Source organism: Spermophilus citellus (genome assembly GCF_964194105.1).
Source record: "Spermophilus citellus genome assembly, chromosome: 15".
NCBI lineage: Eukaryota > Metazoa > Chordata > Mammalia > Rodentia > Sciuridae > Spermophilus > Spermophilus citellus.
In genome coordinates, this window is record NC_138195.1 from 91917816 (window position 1) to 91940536 (window position 22721).

Here is a 22721-nt window from a genome sequence, read left to right on the forward strand (position 1 = left end):
GCCGAGAACTTCAGACTCGAGCTTCGAGGGGCTGGAGGGGACAGTGGTCACACGGCACCCTGGGCGGTGGCCTGGCCCCGCAGAAAGGCTATGCTCATTCCCAGCCCTCTTCCCCTCCCTCTTGTTTTCCTCCTAAGAGTCTTTTCTCCCTTTAGTTTCTCAGCTGAGACTTCTGTTTGGATTTCTTAAATGTGCCAATTTGTTAATTATACACAATAATGCTGTGTCCATGCTGTACTTATGTTACAATGACTGTGTTTGTCCTGATTGTTAAGTTGCCAATTATTATTTTCATTATAGCAGTAGTTTCATTGTAGTAGTTTCAAGGAACCCCAGATTCCATGGGCCGTAACACTGATCAATTCTACACCTTGAAAAATAGGTTAATAGTGTGGGGCAAGAAAATTTCCTGCCTTGTGTGTCATATTGTTGTTTACTATATAAAAGTTGGTGTAGTACACATCGTATGACAGTTAAAACTGATGCAAAACTTTCAGGAGCACAATAATGGGTGTTCAGGTACAAAGAGCCCCCCCATCTGGACGTGTTTATTTAATTGACTTTCTAAAAGCATTTTGTGCTGTTTTTACTATCTAAGACCCCAGGGTTGTCCCAGCATACAGCCAGGGGCTTCGAGGAGAGTGTCAGAAATATTCTCCGGCCTGAAGCCTGTCACTACAGAGTAGGTGGAGGCAGATCAAGGAATAGCAACCAGCTCGCGTGGGGACAGGGAAAGGGCACAGAGGACAGGTTGTGTACAGGTATTCATGAAGCACCAACTATGCCACAGGAAGCGGGACCTGTGAATAAAGTCTGTTCACGATAATTCAAGGTCGTACCACGCAGTGGGGAGGCGGGGGAGGTCAGGGAAGCTTCATGGAGAAGGGGTCGTTTGATCTGGGCCTTGATGGAAGACAGGACCCTCCAAAGCCAAATGGGAGTTGGGGAGAGAGGTTGTCCCAGATCAGAAGGACAGCAGGGTCAGAGTCAGCAAGACACATGTGCAGGGCATGCTCTGCACACAGCTGGCAGGAGCAGGTGGCTTGCTCGGGCAGGGGGGTGGTGGGATTGAAAAGCAACGCTGAATCCAAATTGTGCAACAGGAACAAATATGGACCAGGAGTCGGCAGACATGGGGTAAGGCTGGGCTTTGCCTATGATCCCTGCAGGCTGTGAGGAAGACGTGTGCCCAGTCTGCTTCTCTCTGTAAATCAAGGAGCCTCACACCTGCTCATGGCTTCCGTAGCAGGCCACAATGACCTCTTCCTCCCCTTTGAGGTGGCAGTGGGAGAGCGGGGTGGGGGGAGAGCTGGTGGACACCTGCTGCATCTAGGGATGGGACTCCAGGTGATTTCAAGCTGTGTGACAAGCATGTTGGGGTGTTTGAAGGGTCACAAGAAGGAGCACCAGGCTTACCAGCTCCAGGCTGCAGCAGATACCAGGCCCTGAGGGTGCTGAGCCCCTGGCAGCTCTGTATAACAGTAGCCTTGATGCCTGCCCCTGCCCTCCTGGGAGCAGAGACTGGAATGGGGATGAAAAGTAGAGTCTGACATATGCCAGACATCATCACCCAGGTAGTATGTGCAGGCGTGAGATGCACATGAATGTGTCTGTGTGGGGGAGTGCGTCTGCGTGTCTGTGTACATGCACACCTGGTGTTCAGGAGTCAGTGACCCTGTATCCATGATGCCAGGGCAAGGCGCTCTGATGCTCTGGGAGGATCAGCTGGGGCTGGACGTCTGTCCCAGGTCCTCCAGTCTGGGAGCTGGATTCTCTCCCCATCACCATGACAGGTGGCTCACGTGCAATTGGTGTGGTGGAGCATCGTGTGCATCACATGCCCGGGCGCTTACTCACTAGGTATGGGGGAGAGGAGCAGTGGGAGCCCCTGAGAGGCCAGGCGGGAAAGGGAGAGGAGAACCAAGAACGCTGCACCAAAACCACAACGCCCTGGCGGAGCATCGTGGGGAGACTCCAGACACAGGGCCAAGTAACTCACAGCGGAGCTTCGCTTCTGGCTTGGGTTCATTTCAAAGTAAGAGCGAGCCCATGGCTGGCCTTGTTTCTGTGACTTCCTTCCGTGTCCCATTTCTTCCCTCCTCTAAAAGGGTCCTCTTCAACCCCTCTTTCCACTGGGCTATTCTGTCTCCCCTGGCCCCACCTTTTATCTTTTTCCCTGTAAGCATCAAGTGATGAAGGGTGACCTGCTGGTCTCTTCCCCTGGGTCCATTCCAGGACAGTTCACCTCGCCCTCCCATCATCCAGCAAGCCAGCTAGCAGCGTGGGCAGCTCCCTCCCTGCTTTGACTCGGAGCACCTGGACCCTGTGGGGTTCCTGCTACTGCGTCCCCTGGGGCGCCCGCTTCACTCCACCTTCCTGGGCCTCGACGGGCTTTCAGAGCTCACCAGATTTGACATCATCTTTATTCCTATGTTCTTTCTTAACGTCTACCAGCCTGGTGCCACTGGAGATAAAGACATTCTCCCTTCCCTCCCAGCCCCAACTGATCCCTCTGTCAGGGAGCCGTTGATGGAATACAGCTTCCCCAGGTCTGATTTTCAACTAGCCAGACGGTAAAGCTTGACTGCACGGCTCCAGAATTTCTCTGTTGATGTATGGTCTGCAGCTTCTGTACAGTGGCACAAAGATCTGGGTACTGGAATCCTCAGGGGCACAAGCGAGGTGCTCCTTAGGCCCACAGGGTACTCCCCAACCCTGTCACAGTCTCTTTTGGTGGCCAACACCAGAGAACCAGCACTTTCTCTTAGGAGTTCCTGAAGTTCCCATCCCGAGACTCTCTCAAGGCTTTACCAAATTTGGAGACACACCAGGGAGAGAGCCTCCTCCAGGTGCTGGGGGCAGAAGTGGATGCTGACACTCAGACCCTCCAGGTTGGCCCAAAGAAGGCGACCCTACCACGGGGGAGGAACTGGGGACCCTCCGTTTTCTGTGCTCTTGTGGGGGACTGGGAGCTCTGTCAGCAGGCCTGGGACAGAGGGACTGTGGGGCAGCCTGGGGTGGAGCTGTAACTGAGTGGCGTGGGGTGCTAAGGGCAGCTTTGTCTCATATGGACTTCACTCTGGGACCACACGACCCAGCTGTTCATCTAACTAGCCAATGACTGGTCCATGAAGAGTTTTATGGAGTGTAAGAAGGAGCTATCAGGAATCCCTTGGAAAATCCCTTTTTTCTTTACCCCAAAAGGATCTGATTTCCTGTGGAAAGCACCTGTTGAAGATCAGACCATCAGGATGCCCCACAGGTCACTGGTCCCAGGGTTGATGGCATGCGTTGCTGGAGGGGTCCTGTTGCTCCTGAGTGTCCCTGGATCTCATTTTTCCATCTCCTGGCAAAATCTCGCTGCTTTTCTTTGGTGCCTTTGCCCTCTCCCTGCTCCCTGACTGTGGGGTTGGGCTGGTGCAGACTCCTTGCAACCTGGCCCCACCCCATTCCCTTTTCACTAACCCTTTCTACTGTGGTCTGAGGGCTCATCCACCCTCCAATCCTCTCCACCCAAACTTCCTTGTCCCCTCCTTCCCCAGCCCAAACCTGGCTGGACCTCACATTCCTGCGGCCTCTCAGCACCGAACCTTGTTTCAATTTCTTCCCTCGTGGACCTTGGCTCCTGGAGGATGGCCTGTTGTCCTCTGCTCACCTGTCACTTCCAGACTCTCCTCCTCTGGGCCAGTACTTGTGTTGGCTGCTCACAGATTACCCATGTTTTCCTCCAATTGCTCTAGTAGCAGGACCTTGGTGCCTTTGTATATTTGCACCCATGCTGCCTTGGGGACATGTTTTTGAAACTAGCAAAGCTGGAGGCGTGAGGGGCTGACACTCCAACCTGCTGCTAGCCGCTCACAGCATCGGTGGTTGCCACCTCTGTCCAGGCCCCACCTTCGCCGTGACCTCTGCAAAGGCGCCCGGCTGGGTTCTGCCCTCTGCAGCCGACTTCACTTCTAGTTCCTGGTGGAAACCATATGTCAGGCCATGTCACCTCTGCTCCAAGCTCCTGAGGTCCCCATCGTAGTCAGGGGCTGGATTCCAAAAGTAAATACTTAAAAGACGAATCTGATATCAAACACTGGGGAGGAAGTGAGGAAACGAAGCTCCCCCAGCCTCTGGGCTAGAGTGGGCTGGGGGCCAAGTGTAAGCACATCCGTCCGAGCAGACAGCCCTGTGTGAGGACAGGTGTCACCCACGTGTCTTACTGGAAGGTGAGCAGTGGGCAGTGGGCAGACAAGAAGCTTGCTCGCTGCTGCAGGGGCCAAGGGTTAGTGGGAGCACCGGCTCCTTCAGCTGGGCCAGCACCCCCTAGGAAAGGGGCTCTCCCGCCAGGGCCATCAGGGACACCCGCCATTCTCTGCCTGGGCCAGGCTCCCCTGCTGGCCCTCTTCCCCTTCTCCTCTACTTTCATTCAAGTCTCAAGTGCACAGGATGGAGCCACCCCTTAGTTGTGCCCCCTCAGTACCCAGGCTTTTCCTCTGTACCTTCAAACACTAAGTGGATCCCATGCCCCCCAACCCTCTGCAGCCCGCACAGGCTGGGAGCGTCATTTCCTCACTTCCTCCCCAGTCAGCCACGCCCATCATCCATCACTCAAGAGTGCGCATGCCTGCTACGTGTCAGGACTGACGTGCAGGTTTCTGTGGGGCCCAACCCCTGCCAGCCTCATGGGGCTTCTGTCTTTGTTGGAAGCCGTGACAACCGCCACTGCAGTCACTGCCATGCTCACATTTGCAGAAGTTCACCGACGTGTGCATGTATGTGTGTGTGGTGCCATGTGTGTGGTACCGTGTGTGACATGCTCTATGTTGTGCCACATTATATTATTTGTGGTATATGTATGTTGTGTTGTTATACACGTGTGTGCACTCCCTCGTTGGTGTTGTGTTGTTATTGTGTGTGTGCACTCCTTCATTGGTGTGTGTGAGGTGAGCTGTGTGGCTATGTGCACCTATGTGCTGAGCGGTGTCCCCTTCTCTGAGTCCTGCAGGGAACTCACAGATGTCGGGGTGGCTGCTCATGTGCAGGCACAGTCCTGCTTTCTGACTCTGGCTGGCCCCTTCCTGCAGCCCCTCCCTCCTCTCTTGCACAACTGGTGCCAGTGCCCAAACCACCCTGGGATTTGAGGATACAGGCTGTTACTTCACAAACTCAATAAATAAGCCCAGTAAGAAGGCTGAGGCGGCTGGATATTTGTCAGACAAATGGTTTTCCCGGGGAGCATAAGAGCCAGCTGATGGCTCACTACTGTGATTTGCCAGGACCGGAGCTGTGAGTCATGCCCAGGGTTGGCCTTCCAGCCGCAGAAGGTAATTATTTCTTGCACTGTGCCCGCAGCCCAGCAGCAGCCCCTACCCATGTGCCTGTAATGCAACTCACCCAGGTCACTGTTAAATTAGTTCTTTTATTTTGTTTCCTAATGAGAAGAGGCCCTTTACAATTTTTATGAAGTCAGCAGCTTCAACATTAATACCTAATGTCCAGTCTCTCACAGCGGGAATGTCGAAGCGTCAGAGCCAGGAAAAGGAAAGATAACTTACCCCATGCTCCGGTGCAGAAACTCACTGGTTGAGTGGCCCTCAGCCCACCAGGCCTGAGGACAGCACTCAAAAGGTGCAAGTCACGAGAAGCTAAGACCCCAGTGCCCTGTGCTGCTATGAACAGACCAGGGCCCCTCCCTGTTGTCTGGGTGGGGGGTGCCTGGCCTGTGAGGCCCTGTCACTCACTCTCAGTGCTTTAGAGGGAGTGGCAAGAGACGGGGGTGGTCTGTGGTGGGGGTACTTAAGACGAGAGCCTCCGTGGTCATGGCACTTACCTGAGACCAGAACAGGCACTGATGCTGGCCAAGGAATCATCGTATCCTTGCACATGTCCATGGTAGTAACAGTGACCCTGAAAGGGACAGGGGAGAAGGCTGGGTCACTCAGAATGCTTTTTGCCCACTTTCAAGCCAATGGCCTCTAATCCTCCACTTGTTTTGAGCTGTAGAATGTCTTTGTTCTGACACATTCAATGCTAAGCCCAATGTGACCTAGCCAGGGGCACATGATTTACTTAGAGATTAACAATCAGGCTTTAAGATTCATCAGTTCCATTCTTGCCCCTCTGATGTCCTACAGGGAAGCCCCCCAATGCAGACTGTTTTACAGAATCCAGAGCAGAACAAGTCACGTTGACTTTGTCATCTGACCCTCATATCAATTGTCTTTTGTAATGAGATGAAGAACGGTAGCGAGGTATTTCAGCACCTGTGAAGCAAAGTAGATTGAGGCCTAAATCTATGGATCGTGAAAACAAGAAAGCACAGGCGAGGAAGGGGGGAGGAAAGAAAAGGAAGACTGCACCGAATACCTGAGTGAGAGTTGAAAGGCTCTCATCAGGAAAGCAAAATAGGAAGCTCCTCTAAGACAAAAGCACCCTGGGATGTGCCTAATGTCCCGCTTGCAGAGAGAACCACAGCGTGATGCCTCCTTAGTGAAGACAGATGTCCATCCAGAATCCAGCTCACTTTCACTGCTGGACATGGGTCATGCTGTAGCGCCCATGAAGGGATCACTGAGCACATCCAGTGCTCCTCCCCAGGTTCTCTGGAAGCCGGCTGCCTGCAAGGTCCCTGAGGGTTTCAGTCTGTTTCCATCTCAGCAAAAGGCTCTCTCACTCACGAGGACACAACTTAGTGGCCAGTTGTCCTGCCCAGCAGAGACTACCTTGGCTTTGCTAAGAATAAAGGCCCAGTTTGAGTGATGGAAGAAACCAGATGACACCTTAAGAAGGGGCTGAAGATGATCGTCACAAAGTGGAGGACAAGATTTGGGGACCATCTGAAAGGTGATGGAAGGAGGGAGCTGTGGGGAGATTGTTATTTTGACTTTTTCTTATTGATTCAGAAGTTCTTTATAATCCAGAATATTAATACTGTACCTGTTATTATGCGGGAAGTATCTTTTATCTTTTGTTGCTCATGACATGTTCTCGTTTTGAGAGTTACTGATTTTTGTAAATTCAAGGTACCCATCTTTCTCTTTCTGAATTTTCTGTCTTGGTAAAGATGGCTTCCTGAAGGTCACAGATACTTCCTTCTTCATTTTCTTGTTTTTATAGTCCTGGTAATTAGCTCTTTAATCTTTCTGGAGTTTATTCAATACCTGGAAGTGTGAGGTTGGAATCCTACTTTCCCCTAGAAACAAGCACCAGCTGTTCCCATTGCCACTTGTCCTTCCTGATTTAGGGTGCTGCCTCAGCACACGCTGAAGACCCACAGTAAGTCTGTGGCTCCACTTTGGGGCCAGGGAGTCTACTGAGGCAAACCCCCATTGGTTTGTTCCTGTGCCAATACTCCAGTGTTTCAATTGCGATTGTTCTATATGACACTCTGATATCAGACAGAAGGAGTTCTCCTTTAAATTTAAGATGAATGCCCACCGCGGATCTCCCCATGTCCACGTGGAACCCTCCAGCAGCTCTTCCCCTCTCCCTCCCCAGCCTGGCTCCGGATTTTCCTGTTCCGTCATTTCATAGCCATAGAAGCACACAATACCTGGCCTCCTTTCTGGGTTCTTTCATTGGTAAGAACCTGAGTTTGCACAATAGAGATCTGTCCTGTTCCTGTACGGGGTGAGCCTCTCCTTCCAGTTGGGTCCTTTTTATGCCCTTTGGTTAAGAACATTTTTTGCATGCAGTGATTAGAAAGTTTTTAAGTTTATGTATAGGTACTGTATAGCTTTGTCAATATTATTATAAGATCTTTTTTTCCTATTCTGCCTTATAGATGGTTTTTAATGTAAAGGGAAGTGTTGGGTTTTGTAAGGTGATCTTATATCGGGCACCTTGCTGGACCATCTGATCAGTTGAACAGTTTGGGTTTTCTCTTGTTGATCCTATCAATTGCCAACAGCACAAGTGTTCTGGGCTCCTCTTTGGGTCTTCCCTAGCATACTGGGGAGTGTGATGGCTGATGTCCAGGGGCCAAGGCCGGCAAGGGAAGGAGGGGGCAGGACAGGACATAGCCAGCAGAGGGAAAGCACATTTCAAGGCAGTGGGCAGTGGTGGTGGGAGGGTTGGCAGATCAGGGATGGGCTGAGTTCATCCTGGCTGAAGATGCAGGGGCAGGGGTGTGGTACTCACAGTGCCCTCACCTCCGCCCCCCTCCCCCCAGTGAGTCTGGCCTCTTTTGTGAGCATGTGGCTTGGGCATGGGATACTAGGAGGGTGGCAGCCACATCAGCCATCCCCCACGCCAGGAGGGAGGACAGCCCTTGCAGCCAGCATGCCTCCCGACACCTGTGCAAGATGCTTTGGGATGCTCCTGTGTCTCCCCTCTCTAGACAACTCTTGGTCACCTACCTATGGGAGGCACAGTGGTGATTCTCCAAACAATTCCATAACTGGATTGCAACACCTCAGGGCACCAGAGGGGTCTCACGGCTCCTAGGCTCTGCATCACAGGCAGATTCAGCCTCGTGGATTTCAGGAGGGGATTTCAGCCCTAGGGACACTATAGACACATGAAGACTGAGGACAATTCCAAGTCATCGGCCGCTGGAGTTCAGATGCCAGGGCTGCCCTCTGTCCCAGAATCGCTGCCTGGGGTTTGACTGGGGCTGACTTTTGGGGTCCAATGTAGAAGTTCCCCCATCTTAGAAAAATATGACATGGCAGTATTGGCAGCTAGATACTGCTTAAAAATTAAAAATCAAATTATGACAATAGTCTTTAGTTTTTTTTGCATTAAGTGACAATAATCTTAATTACTGACCTCTGAAATCTCAAACTCATCTATTTTCAATCTCAATTTATTTTTAATAGATTATTTATCAAATGTACTTTCAAATTAAATACCCAGAAATATAAGCTCATTGAAGCAGAAGCCAAGAACAAATTGGTATCAAATTAATTTCCAATTCAACACCTTGGCTGAATGGCTGCTTGTGAAAGAAGAGGGAGTGGACTGCAGCTTTCACAAATTGTTCCTTAAAGGAAACCATCCCTCCTCTCCCATCCTTGACCGGAGTCAGCCATCGTTTCTCAGCTGATCCCACTTTGGTACCTTCGGACAGGGGCTGACATGCCCATGGTCACTCCATCAGGGATTCACTGCTAAGATTACTAAGCACAATTACCATGGCTCTAACTGAAGAGTCTCTGGGATAACTCCAACTTCCAGACTCACCAAATGGGAACAGATGTGATTTGGTTTGTATCACGCAGTGAGTGGATCACGGCATAGCTCTCAACAGTGTGCTTGTCGTACCAGGGAAATCTGTGGGAGTGAAGGAGATAGTTTCTGTCCCTGTAAGGGGTCATGACCTCCAGGGAAGGGGCAGAGGCAGAGAGGGTCACGAGGGCAGTACCCCGCCCAGTGTGCACCGGTATCTGAGGCCAGGTCGTCTCCACACACTGAGGCTGAGGCGGGAGCCAAGCGGGTCTCCTGAACTCATGGACACTTGGCCTATTGGGTCTGGAGGTGCCACACCAGTGGGTGACATGGCAGGCAGCATCGTGCCAGAGGAGGTCTGTGCCTCAGGGCCTGCTGACCATCACTGCCCTTGCTGGCGAACTGTGGCTTCTGCTCTCCACACTTCCTGGCCCGAATCCTTCCTCTCTCTGATGCCCCCAAAGACAACAAGCCCTGTGGTCTTTTTGTTCTGCTCATCTCTCTAAAGCCATCGCTGGACAAAACACTGTCCCATGAGGACAGCCTACTTGGCTTTATTCTGCTGATGCACTTCATTCTATCTCTACCAACAAAACCCAGCCTGGGGAGGAGCGCCAAGCACGCATAACCACAAAATTACACCTTTCCCTTTGCAAAGCCTCTAACCATGTATTTTATATACCTATTATTTAACCTAATGCGTTTCCCCACTCCAGTAAAATACATTTTCCTTCTGTTTAATACTATCAATCAAATATAATGCTGGGTAAGAAGAAGATGGAACAAGAACTCTTGAACTTGAAAATTGGTAGCCCTCAACTGTATGCCCTATGGGAAGTCAGAACAAGCTCCTGTTACTCAACTCTCAGTGGACCAGAAAGAAGGGAATTTTATGTGCTAAAGTGGTAACAAAAATGGCCCAACCTTGTGATTACAAAGGACTGTGACCAGACAAGTCTATAAGAGACTCTGCTGAGAGAACATATTTTCAGTGCTGTTTTTCTGGGGGCTCAGAGGGCTCCTCACCCCTGCCACAAGCCACATGGCAAACTACCTGAATTCAGCGCTTGGATCATAAGATGCTTTAGCCAGAAGGAAACTTTGGGCCATCTGAGGTCAACTTTGCTCTTCCAGCCAGATTCTACCCTGAACAGACAGATGTGGAAACTGAGGCCCAGCTGGCTAAACAGTCACCAAAGGTCACAGAGGCAATGGATGGCAGGACAGGACCTCAATCCAGCCTCTGACTCCAGGCCAGACAGCATCCCTCCAACCCTCCTTGCTGGGAACACAAGCTCTCACTTGCATCTCTTCTTTTGAAAAGAAAAGCTTTCATATAAAATGCAGACTTGCAAGGTCCGCTGCACCTCCTCATGATGTCCCTCCAGGGACGGCAGGACAGTGAAGTCATCTGCACACTCAGAGCAGACAGGGGGGTAGATGGCATGTGGCCTGCAAACCACTGGCCTGCATTTCAGCACAACTGTGGTCAAGCCCTTGTCCCCTTGTGCGGAACACCAAGCCTCCACAGACCACATGTTTGCTTGGGACTCAAACACGGTGACAGGCACTCAAGCAGCCCAAGTGCCTGCAGAGCTGTTACCCCGTACTTGGCCCTGTGCCTGCGCAGGACAGGATGGTTAAGGAGCAGTCGCCACACCCATGCTTCCCGGCCATCTCTGCTCTGCAGCTCTAACAAGAACCAGGCCTAGTTGAAGACTGTACAGAACAAACCTCGGGCCATTTGAGTTGTATTGCTGCGCTGGAATTCTGCACCAGGGAACACATGCTTAAGAAATCCTGTTGGCGTTCTCGGGACCTCCCTGCAAGTAGACCATCCCTGGAAGCAGGATGCCGACCGCTGAGACACCACAAGACCCACCCAGAGGTGGAGCCTTGGGTTGAGGCTCACATGGAATAGGTGCTTACTTTCCCAGGGTTTTGTGGCTTGAATAAACAAAACTCAGGGAAATACAGTGATGTGTAAAGTATTGCTACCAACGTGGAAGGCCCATTAACCCAGGATGCTGTGGGGCCTATTTTCCACCCACTGTTTTCCTCCTACGAACCTTTGCTCAGTGTGGCCTTGCTGGATGAATGGGTGGACGGAGAGAGAAATGGACGCCCTGGACGAGGGGTCTACTGGCTCTGCGCTCTCTCTCTCTCTCTCTCTCTCTCTCTCTCTCTCTGGTTCCGCACTCCCAGCTCCCCATGTTCTTGGGTGCTGTGTAGATTTTTCTGAAGATCCTCAAGGGGGCTAGGGTGGGTTGGGGTGGTGGGCAGGGGCAGAAGACCTAAGGGGCCAGCCGCTGTTCAATCAAGACACGCAGCCTCCAGAGCCTGGTGATCAGCTTACTTGTGGGCCTTCCTGGCCGCAGCTCATGTTCTCATCTGTCATCATGACCTGTGAGGGATTTCGGAAGGAACTGGGTAGGCAAGGCAAGTACTGTGCACTTGCTCTCCCACGGGCAGTGGCTTTGGCTGGCCTGCCTGTCTCCCAGTCTCTCCTGCACATCTCACGGCTGGGTAAGTGCTGGTGCAGGGATGTGGCGACACAGTCACGTCCTTGCCATGCTCCTGACACCCACGGCTGCTGCCCCAGGTCTGGCTCAGGACAGTCACCACATCCTGCAGGTCCTCTGGAGCCTGCTGGGCTCTGACATTGCCCGGCCCCCACCGCATTCTGGTCACAGTGCACTCTGCCATCTGTTGTCGGCCTGTGAGTTCCCTGAGGAAGTGGCATGTCCTCCTCCCACCCTTCTATAGCACCACAGAGGCCCTGGGACCTTGCCCATCTGAGCTCAGGGGCCCTGCAGCAATGACGACATACTTATGAATTCCCAGGGGGCTGCTCCGGCCTCTCCTCTCTTCCTGTTCCAGGACTTGTTCAGGCAGACACCCTCTGCTCTCCCCTGGACGCTCCCCAGGGACTCCCTTGGTCAATGAACTCCATGTGCCCCCGAGTCCTCACCACTGCCTTTATAGACTTGCTACAGCAAGCACCAGGGACAGACACACAGCACAACCCCCTGCTCTGACCAGGCGAGTAGAGGCAGCGTGTCACAGCGCTCAGGAGCTCAGATTCTAGAGTCAGACCACAGGGTCGGAACCCTCATTAGCTGTGGGCGTGGCCTACTCACTTTACTCTCCATGTCTCAGTTTCCTCGTCAGGGTATAAAATAACAAGGGCTGACCTCGGGTGAAGATGGACAAGTCGACCTCTGAAGGGGCTGCGAACAGGACCTGCGCTCGTGCTCCTTGACATCAGCTGTCATACCGACACACCATCAACCCCATCAGGCCCCTCGGGTGGGTGACTGAATGCCAGCATGGAAAGGTGGGTGTGTCACCGCTGTCAATGGGGAGTCTAGAAATTTGGGCTTGATCAAGAAGGCATGGCAGGGAACCTTTGGCAATTCAGGAGGATCAAGGTAAAAAATGTAAGAGTGATGACATGCGTGATTTAGAAGGGTCATTTGGCAGGAGGGGTCTGGATTGAGACTAGGTGAGGTGGGAAGTGGGTGGAGCGGGGGTCAGGCATCTCCATGTGAAGCCTGAGGTGCAGGGTGAGTGGGGGAGGCGGAAGTCCTGTGGATGTGGGAAGCTGGGGAGAGGAGTTAGCACGGAGGTTGGTGGTCAGAGAGGGGGCAACGGGAAGAGCTGGGGAGGGGGCGTGGAACTCAGTGACGGGCAACCCACGCATCTCAGACCGACTTTGGAATGTGATGATGAGCTGGCTCACGCCTGGTGTGCTCCTGAGACGTGATGCTCTCTGGCTTCCCTGTCACTTCCAGAACCACCCCTCTTCTCTTCAGAGGCTCTCTAGCTGCAATGGACAAATGTCCATTTGTCTCACATGTGGAGTCCAAGCCGATTGCCCAAGGTACTGCTGCTTCCCAGAAAGCAGTTGCCATGGAAACGCCCAGGCTGTCACCCATCAACAATTTCCATCAAAATACTGAACCCACCCTCCCGGATGGCTCAGCCTTGGTTAACTCTGGCCCCTTTTGACATCTCTCCTGGCAAATGCTGTCACTACTTTTTCCCAAGCAGAAGCACAGGGGACACCTGGGACACGGAAAGCCTTGGGTGCTGTCACACGCACAGGGGGCGTTCTCCCTCCTCCACATCTCTGCGCACCTGGCCCCGGGCAGCTCCCCTCACCAGGGATTCTGACGTTCCCACAAGGGCCTGCCTGATCCCGTGCTCTGACTCTTCCTCACGCTGCACCCACAGGTGTCCTTTTCAGAGCCCCATGTGGTTGCTACACCCCCTTGAGGACACCCTTTAATGGCTGCCCAGGTTTCCTTTATCAAGACCAAGTCTGTCACGTGGTCTCCAAGTCCTGTACACTCAGGCCTCTGTCAACACCCACACCCAGCCTCCCTGCCCCGGGATAACCCTGCTCGGGTCTAGAAGGTTCTCTTTCTCCTGGTTCTTGTCTCCTCAACCCTCAGACTCGGCTGGTGGGTCCTCTCTGCCACTCAGCCTTCATGATCCGTAGGTCCGGAATCGCCCCCCTCGGCCTTTCTTTCTGGGTCTTCAGCAGGGATTCTTCTGCTGTGGCTATTGGGTGACGCCAGGCTCCTCCCGGCCCCAGTGAGTCTCCTAGTCTGGTTCTAATCCCTGCTGCTCTCAGCGGCAGGCGTGGGCCTGGCACAGGCCTGTGGTTTAGTTAACTGCATACAGCAGACAAGCATTTCCACCAGGGCTGGGGGCATCTGGGGGCCACCCTGGATGAGGACTCCAGCTTCCCCAGAGCTGTTTGGGGGATTTAAATAGCACAAATGTCATGTATATTCTCTCCCATTGGCATTATTAGAAGTGACAATATAAAACATAATCCTCCCTTACATGTGGCCAGTGAAGGACAAAGTCACAAATACTTTATCCTGTCAGGGTAACAGAGAGAAGGGACAAGAGATCAATTCCAAAATTAAAATCAGCCCCTACTCTGAGTCAACAGCTTACACTGCTGTTTAAAATATTAAAAACAACAACAGCTAATGCGCTGTAGCCAAAGTGGTTCTTATTTTACATGTAACTTTTGGGAGAACGCAGTAGGGGCTGACTGTGGAGGATGGATGAGTGAGTCAGCACATTTCTTTTTGTTTTCCAGCCTGATTCAATAAGAACAAAAGCCCAGGCTACATCTCTCTTGTGCACCAATAGCAAGGCCAGGCCTTGGCCTGGGCTTAAGGACCAGCTGTTCAGGCCGGGGGCTCTGCAGAGTGAACTCTCTTGTTCACGCCTCGTCTTTCCAGTAACCTGGCTGGTGACTTGGGGTGGCACTCAAGGCATGGGAGGAGGTAGCTGCTGGGTGGAAAGAAGAATCACTGTTTTTCTAAATAGAAAAGCAAATGTGCTATTGTTTGCAAGGGCTTGATGATGTCAATCCATCATTCTCCAGTTGCTTCACCTACTGAGGATATATTCCAGGAGTCCATTGAAGAGCAGAATACAGCTTTGGCTTCACTGCCTTTGCAAAGGGGCTTGGGGCATATTCTGTAGAGGATACCAGCTTGGGCCTGGGCAGAAGGGACGCTCCTGGCAATTTCTGGTACCCTCTCCACCTCCTCTTGTTAGATCATGCCTTGGGACCCTTCCTGGGGAAGGAGGCTTTCACAGTCACCTCACGGAGAAATAAGGAGAAGGAGACACCCCTGCCCCTGTACATGCATCAATCACAGAAAAGTACAGAGCTCCCCTTATGAAGATGGTGGCTACTAAGATTCTGGAACCTTCTATCCTGGCTGTATTCTAAGACACCTTGATTTCCAGCCTTCAGCTTTGCAATCCACATCCAAAACAGACCTGCTGCTCTTGGACCCTCGTTTACTGAGCCCTGTATTTCTGCTGCTTCTTTACCCCCATTGCATTTTTACTCTCAAATGAGCAATGAAGCAGTGCGGGGGGGGGGGGGCGGTGTGCTGGTGCTTAAGAAGAAAATAAGGCAGATTAAAGCAGAAAACTGCAGAAATAACTTTAGCAGCACATCTTACATGTTCTACATCTGTCACGTTCTCTGAGCACCCTTCCCTGCCCTAGTGCGTATTTGGAGGACCTGAACCTGTTGGCAGACAGGTGCTTCCTCTAGGAGCTCCCTTTTCTGTTAATTTTTGGAATAACAATTTGCTTTGTGGAGGTAGCCTCGGTGCCAAGTCTCAAAATATATTTTAAATAAGATCTTAGGAAAAAAATAGAAAGTCAAGTGTGAACTTGTGGCACTGTCAATTATGTACGAGGTGAGTCCTCAGATCCAAGGTTGGCCTCCGTCTTTCTCCTGTGGTGACCTGCCTGCTGACACCTGTGCCTGGTTGTCCCTGCCATTCTGACACAGACACACCAGGGCTCATGTCCTCTCTGCCTTCCAGCCAGTAGCTGCTTCTCAATGGCACTAGTGAGGACCACGTTGCCTCTCTCCCAGGCTAGATGGAGGCAGAACCCTCCTGCTGACATTCCCCTCGTCCACCACCACCAGGCTTGACCTCTCACACTCCTCTAAGCATCTGGACCGTTGTGTCTACACCAGGCCTTGTCTATGGATGGACTCTTCATCGACCACAGCAGGCCCCTGACAAATCCTGCCTTCTGTCTCTGATGTTCCTCCCAATCTTGTTGTTCTGCTCGGAGTCCCCGAAGCACAGAACTGAACATGTCATTCTGCTGTGTGAGCCCTCTCCCTGGTTCCCATATTTCCAGTAAGAGAAAGTCCAAACTCCTTAGGATTGAGGATTTCATGCCAATCTCTTCTTTACCCTCTTTTATACAGCCAGATAAATGTCCCTTCCTCAGTGAACTGACTCCCAGGAGTTAAAACTGTTTCTTTGCACACACTTCTTATCATAGCAGGTGAGTGAAAACATACTTGCTTTTATGTCTTTCAAATGCCATGCCTGTCCTGTAGAATTTTTTCCTTGATTAATATGCTGCGGATACATTTTGTTCCATGTCCATGAGCCCTGGGTGAATGAACGGGTACGTGAACGAATTATGGATGGCATCACCTCAGACGCTGAAATGGCCAGGTGAATCATTTTTTAAAAACTTCTTATATGAACATGCTCTGTGAGGCTCTATGGGGCAGAGAGGAGACACCAGAAACATCCCCACCCACACAAGCTACTAGAACCTATAAATGAAAGAGTATATTGCTAATAATATTATAGTAGAAGAAATAGCACCAAGCATAATAACACCACTCATCTGAAGCTATTAATGTACAGAATGACATTTGAAGATAGATCAATGCTACGGATCCTTGCTTTCTTCTTAAAGGATTTTTAACATATACGCTGTAGAGGGTTTATACTTCTTGTAATTTTTGCAACTATGTTCATACTTCAAAAGATTCATTTTTTATTTATTCTTTCTATAATTTTGCTAGTTCCTCTTCTACTTTAAAAACTTTGCTTCTTTTTTTTCAGGAGCTATTTATTTCTTATAGATTTGGTAAAACTCACCTGGTATTATTTTTATGGGTAGAATTTTAAAATACTCAATTTAATTTCTTTATATAGTAAGAGTAAAATTTTTCTTTTTCCTTGTGAACCAATTTTAACAATTTACATTTTTAAGAAAATAATATGTTGATAAAGACTCACGATTGTAAGGATCTCTACTTAGCAATAGCTGTATCCTTCTTAGCATCCCTAAAATTGTTTGAGAATTTTTTCCTTGATTAATTTCATAAATGTTTTGTTAACAGTTTTATTAACATACTCAGATGAGCAGTTTTTGGTTTAACTAATGCTTTCTCATAATTCTTTTGTCTTCCTCTTGTAATTTCTGCTCATTTTTAAAATCTCCATTTCAGAGAGAGGTATATTTAAGTCTCCTGTTTTGTTGTGAGAATGTCAAGGTATTTTTAGTGTCTTGCATTATGAATAAGTTATATCAACTGTATATTTAGAGAATTTTCTCTTGAAATTGCTAAGTTCAAGAGTTCCATTGATATAGGAGTTTTTCTCTTTTTTCTTTAAGTAAACATAACTAAGAAGGAAATCAGATTCAGCCCATAACACCTAGTTTTTAATGGGGTCATTAGATTTTATAAAAACCTTTAATTAACCTAGATTAATTATTTTTAAACATATTTGGAGACTCTTCTGCTGGTACCTATAGTTTCCTGGTCTTTCTGGCCCTTTTGAGTGATTTCTGTTATCAGGACATTGTGATCCCTTGGTCCCTAGTGGTGACATGGTTGCCTCAAGATTGAGCTTGTCTGATGTCCCTAGACCAAGGCAGCTTTCCTGGGCTGAGATTCATCAGTCCTTTCTTGTTCCCATTCCTTTCCTGTCACAAGCATTTTGTTTTTGGGGTGGGGTGTGAGTCTTGTAAAAATTATGCAGCTGGATTTTATTTTAAGTTCTAAGGAGATACTTTATTTTAACAAACAATAATGAGATGAATATGCTGTCTCATTTTTATCTTGTTACTTTGTTTTGTTTACTCTGTTCTTTTTCTCCTCTTCTTTCTTTCCTGCTCTCTACTGATGGATGCACTATTTTTATTCATTCTTATTCAGAATTCTATACTCTGCCTTTCTGTTCTTTAAAGGGTTATGCTTAAAGTTGCCAAAGACATACTTTAATTATTGAAATCTAATTAGTACATCTATTATCCTCCAGAACAATAGAAATTCTTAAACTTTTAAATCTATTTTTTATCATGTTTCAGAACAACAAATTCAGTCATTACTGTTTAAATTATTATTTTAAATGGATTGTTTGGGCTTATTCACATGCAATTATTTCGCTTATGATTGCTTTTGACATCCTACCCCAGCTCCCCGCTTCTTACTAAGAATTCTTTGTTAGTTATTTTTTGGGTAGATATTCTTTGTTAGGCTAGAAGAGAAGTAAATCTCCTTTTTACATAAAAATGTCTATTTCACTCTTATTTTTGTAAATTCATTTGAGTATAAAATTGAGGGTGACAATAATTTATCCTTGGCTCCCTGAAGCTCAGTTCCATGGCCCTGGCTGGGAATCTACTGTTGCTTCAACAGAAAATATCTGCATGAGCGTCTCCTTTGTCCCACGTGGTTTCGGGGCTCCCTTCCTGATGCTCTGCCGTCTCTCTGTGACCCACCCTGGAATGGGGGGGGGGTTCATCTTTGTTCCTGCCTGGGATTTGGTGCATTTTCTTCAAGATTCATGTCTTTCTTCAGTTCAGGGATATTTTCAGGATATTCTGCCTAGACCTTGTTTCTTTCCTGTTTTTAAAACGTGTTTTAATGTGGCATTTCTATCAGACCTGCTCTGTCCTCTTAACCGTTTCCCCTGGTTTTTCTATCATCTGGTGTTCCTGGAAGCACCGATTCTCTGGTTTCTTTTTCCAAAGATGCCTGCTGACAGGGGCTGTGTTCCTTGTTTGGTTTGTGATTTGGACTCAAGGCTGATCCTTACTATTTTTATGGCGCTTTTTATTATCTCCTTGCTGGGGCATCTCGTGTCGTCTGGGCCATGAAAACCTTCCCCTGGAGCACTTTGGGGCTGGCTTCAGCGTGGGCCGCGGGGCTCACTGATCTGAGACCCGCTTTGAGGTCGGGATCTTGACTGGGAATTCCATTCTTATGAGGGTATTAAAATTCTGGACCGGGGCCCAGCCCATTCCCAACATGCACACGAGCTAGATGGGGTTCAGTTTCCCATTTTTTTTTTGGAAATCTTTTTTCAATTCAGAATACCTGGTGGACAGTTCTTTCGTGCCCCTCTGTGGTTGGAGGGTTCTTCCTGTCTGTCTCTCCCTCTCTTCCTTTTTTTTTTTTTTTTAACACAGACTGGGGGCCACAATCTTCGAGACTCACAGCCGCACATGCCCACTTCTCTTGTCCCTGTCCCACGTACCGGGTTCTCTCTCTGGTTCCTGAATAGCCCTTTGGGGTCCCCTGGCCCCACTCAATGCCAGTGCTCTGAGCTCATTTCCCCTCTTGGTTCCTCTCTGGAGGATTTCCATGATTCTCTTCTACGTCTGACCAGGCATTGACACAACTCCTCTATGCTCATGTTCCATGCGGGATTTCTATGGGTCTCATCTGGGCTGTGTTGATTGGATCTGGAAGGTCCCTCCCAAAGCTCATATAGTTAGGGCTTGGTCCCTGGGGCAGCCGTGTTCAGAGACGGGACCTTTGGGGGGTGACAGGGTGGTGAGGATCTGTCCTCATCCATATACTCACCAACTGGCGGAATCTTAACGGAACGGGCTGTTGGGAGGTGGAAACTTCAGGAGGACGCAGGTCCCTGGGGTGTGCTCTGAAGGGAGTATTTTGTCCCAGGCCCCGTTTTGCTCTTTCCGCTTCCCAGCTTCGCCTCGGCCTGCATTCCCTGCCACGCCCTTCCACCTCACCACAGGCCCAAAGCTGCAGGGCCAAGCCACCATGGACTGAAACCTTTGAAACCAGGAGCCAAAATTCATCCTCCTCTTTTTAAGATGATTTTCTCAGGGATTTTGTCACAGCTACGGAAAGCTGAACAATGCAGGCTGGGAGGTCTGCAGCAGCGTATCCCACTGTGTTCCCGGGAGGGGGAAGCGCCAGTTCATAAGTGCTGGGTGCCAAACACACTTAAAGAAAGGTATTGACAACATGCAGAGAAGAGAGGCCTTGGAGACAATGAGGGTGACCTGCCAGCACTTCCATGGCAGACGTAAAGCCTGACTCTACCACATACTTCTAAAACAAACCCCCACAGCTTTTAGAGCAAGGGAACTTCCTATCCTCAGAGGACAATGACTTTGTCTTTTTCTCTCTGAGTCTCCGTTTTCACACACAGGGCCATTTGCACACACAGACGATGTACGATAATCGCTAAAGGAACAAATAAAATGAGCATTTTCTCATTACATGTAAAAGTTCAAATATCAGAAAAGCTGATCAGGCAGTGATGAATGCCATATCCAGTAAAACTCTTGACATATAATCCTGTCAACATTGTGGGTGCATTTATAGTAAGTTAAGCAGAGTCAGTCAGTTTTCTCTTAAATTTCTTTAAGGAACTTTAAAGTTTAATGCACCAAAATTCAGCCCAGGTAGGACTGCTTTGCAGGTGATCTCTGACTTTGGCTGGGTTTTCTAAAAAGGACTCACTCAAACGAACACCCCAAGGCCTCGAAGGGATTCCAGGGTTGTCCCTGCCATAAACCCTCCACAGCTGTTCTGACATGTGCGTGGACAAAACCAAATTTTTCTGGAGTGACAAAGGAATGGCTAAACATTAAGGGATGTACAAACTCTTCTTGGGACCTAAGTGAAAAGTCTGGGCTTCTGATTCTGCTCAGAATAAAATGGCTCCAAAGTTTAAGCACAGATTCAACAGCACAGAGTTACGCTGGTCTGAAGTGAAGGAATTACCGTGTAATTTCGAGTGAGGGAGACATCAGTACCGTCTTGCAGATAATGGGTCTCCGTGAAACCACTGGCAATGAGGCCCCTGTGGAGACAAAAACAACATAAAAGATGAACATCAAATTGCAATGATACGTGCGTGCGTGTGAGCTTCTAGGCTGTGCTGCAGGCAGGGGCTGACCTCCTCATTTTGCAGATAATCTGGTGAGGCTCCCGAAGACCTCCACAGGGAGAACTCGGAGGAGACCCTGGGGGCTGATTCAGAAATGTGGGCTTTGAACACTCCCCTGTGGTGCGTGTGGGGCCACCCCCACTCCTGCCACCTCATCCTCCAGTGCACACACGAGCTCATTGGCACATGTGCCCACGCACACGCACACTCTTCCACGAATAGCACAGACTGGGTCCCGAGCTGGGAAACACCAGGTGCCAGGGAGTCATGAGGGTCGGGGACTGTGATTGATGTCTAAGCCACCTGCTGGAAAAAGAAGTGCCCCCGCTGCGTGCCCCCTCAGGAGAGAGGACAGGTGTCGGTGTGGAAATCTCACAGAAGAGATTAGAGGAGCAGTGCAGTCAGCAGTGTGTAGGAGGACGGGGAGGAAAACCACCCGGACACATGGAAACGTTGACTTGCTGAGAAAAATCGGATGAGGGGGGCCCTGGGACGTGATCAGGGAGACAGGCAGAAAGGGGTGGGCTGGGAAGGTGGGGACAGGGAGGGGACGTGGGAGCGAACCTGCAGAGGAACACGTGGGAGGCACAGAGGAGGCAGAGACCATTGCCCCACTGGGGCAGGACTCATGGGCTCCAGTGGCCTCAGAAGAACACTTGGCCAGACTCAAGACCACAGCAGAAGAGTCCAGTACAGTTTAAAATACATCGTTACTTATGGTGTCACTATTAATTTACACTTTGACTTATCTCGTGCCTTATTAATAACCTCGTCGTTCGGGTCTTAGCAGTGCTGGAGCCTTGATTTGCCCTCACAAGACTCGTGAATCACGGCTGAGGGACTCACTGTGTAGGACAGAGCCGTCCACCGGGGGCCTCTGACCAGGCCCGCTGGTACTCTACCTCTCATGTCCAAGGGAAGGGGAGGCAGGAGCCACAGCCTGCTAGCAGAACCCACCCCAAGAAGTTCCCATGTGCCCCGACGCCTGCTCTGACCCCCTCGGTGCCAGCTGTGTCTCCACAGGTCCCACGGGGTGGGGCTCAGAGCATGTTACAGCCCCGTGCTGGCCTCCCAGTGCATGTGGATGAAGCCCAGCCTCCAAAGGTCTCCCCTGCCACCCTCAGCTCTGGGGCAAACTTCTCTCTGGTTTACATTTGTCCCAGCCAACACTGGCCTCTGGCTGGTTCTAGAACATTCCAGACCCTCTCCCACCGACAGCCTTTGTGTTTGTCGTGCCCTGTGTCTGGAACGTTCCTCCTGGATTTTCATGTGGCTTTTCCTGACCAGGCTCCTCTTCCTCTCCGGTGCCTGGGGTGAGTGCTGTCTTGCTAGAGGGCCTCCTGATGTCTTATCTGAGGAATCCCCACCACCCCATGTCACAGAGTCCCCTTGGTCTTCCAAACAGCATTCCTATGGGAGTTGTTCATCTGTTTATTTGTAACAAGAATATAAACCATGGGGTGGTGCTCTCTGTTCACCGCTGCGTCCCCCACCCTGAGAGAGGCTGCTGTGGTCCTCTTCCATGCTAGCTATGACTTGCTGAGCACTGACTCTGGGCCGGACATTTGCTAAGCCTGTTATATCTCATTCAATCCTCAATCTCTCTATCTTTATGGGTTCGAGACTACTTTTAACCCTGATTTAAAGGAGGAAGAGGGTACAGGGAGGTCAAGTGACCTGCCCGTGGTCACACTGCAGGTGGCAGTGCCAGGCGGCACTGGCTTTAGAACTTGTGCCCTTAACCACGGTGTGGAACTACAAGCTGGTCAAGGGATCTCTTCTGACCTCTGCTGCAGGCACTGAGTCTGGGTAAACTCAATAGAGTGAATAATGGATGAATGCAGGAGGGAATCTGAGGGGACTGTGACAGATGCTGTCCCTGTATGTCCAGGACTGTCCCCTCTTCCTGAGTGACATGTGTCCCATGTCCTTCTCCAGTGCCATGGATGAAGCCCAGAAGGTGCTTAGAAGGCATTCTAAGAGGTATGTCTAATTTTAAAATGTTGGGAAGTCGGAGGCCCCTGGAGAACACTGAGAAGGGCAGAT

At 50.0% G+C, this 22721-nt stretch overlaps 1 protein-coding gene across 1 annotated transcript in view; it reads right to left on the minus strand.

Annotated features, from left to right (window-relative positions):
- The window catches only part of ADAM12 (ADAM metallopeptidase domain 12), a 330028-nt gene that overhangs the window by 105708 nt on the left and 201599 nt on the right, over window positions 1-22721 (minus strand). The window contains exons 4-5 of the mRNA XM_081267967.1: window positions 20510-20588; window positions 5819-5895 (exon numbers count right to left, since the gene is read on the minus strand). Coding sequence (XP_081124093.1) covers window positions 5819-5895; window positions 20510-20588 — 156 coding nt within the window. The remainder of the gene's footprint in view (window positions 1-5818; window positions 5896-20509; window positions 20589-22721) is intronic.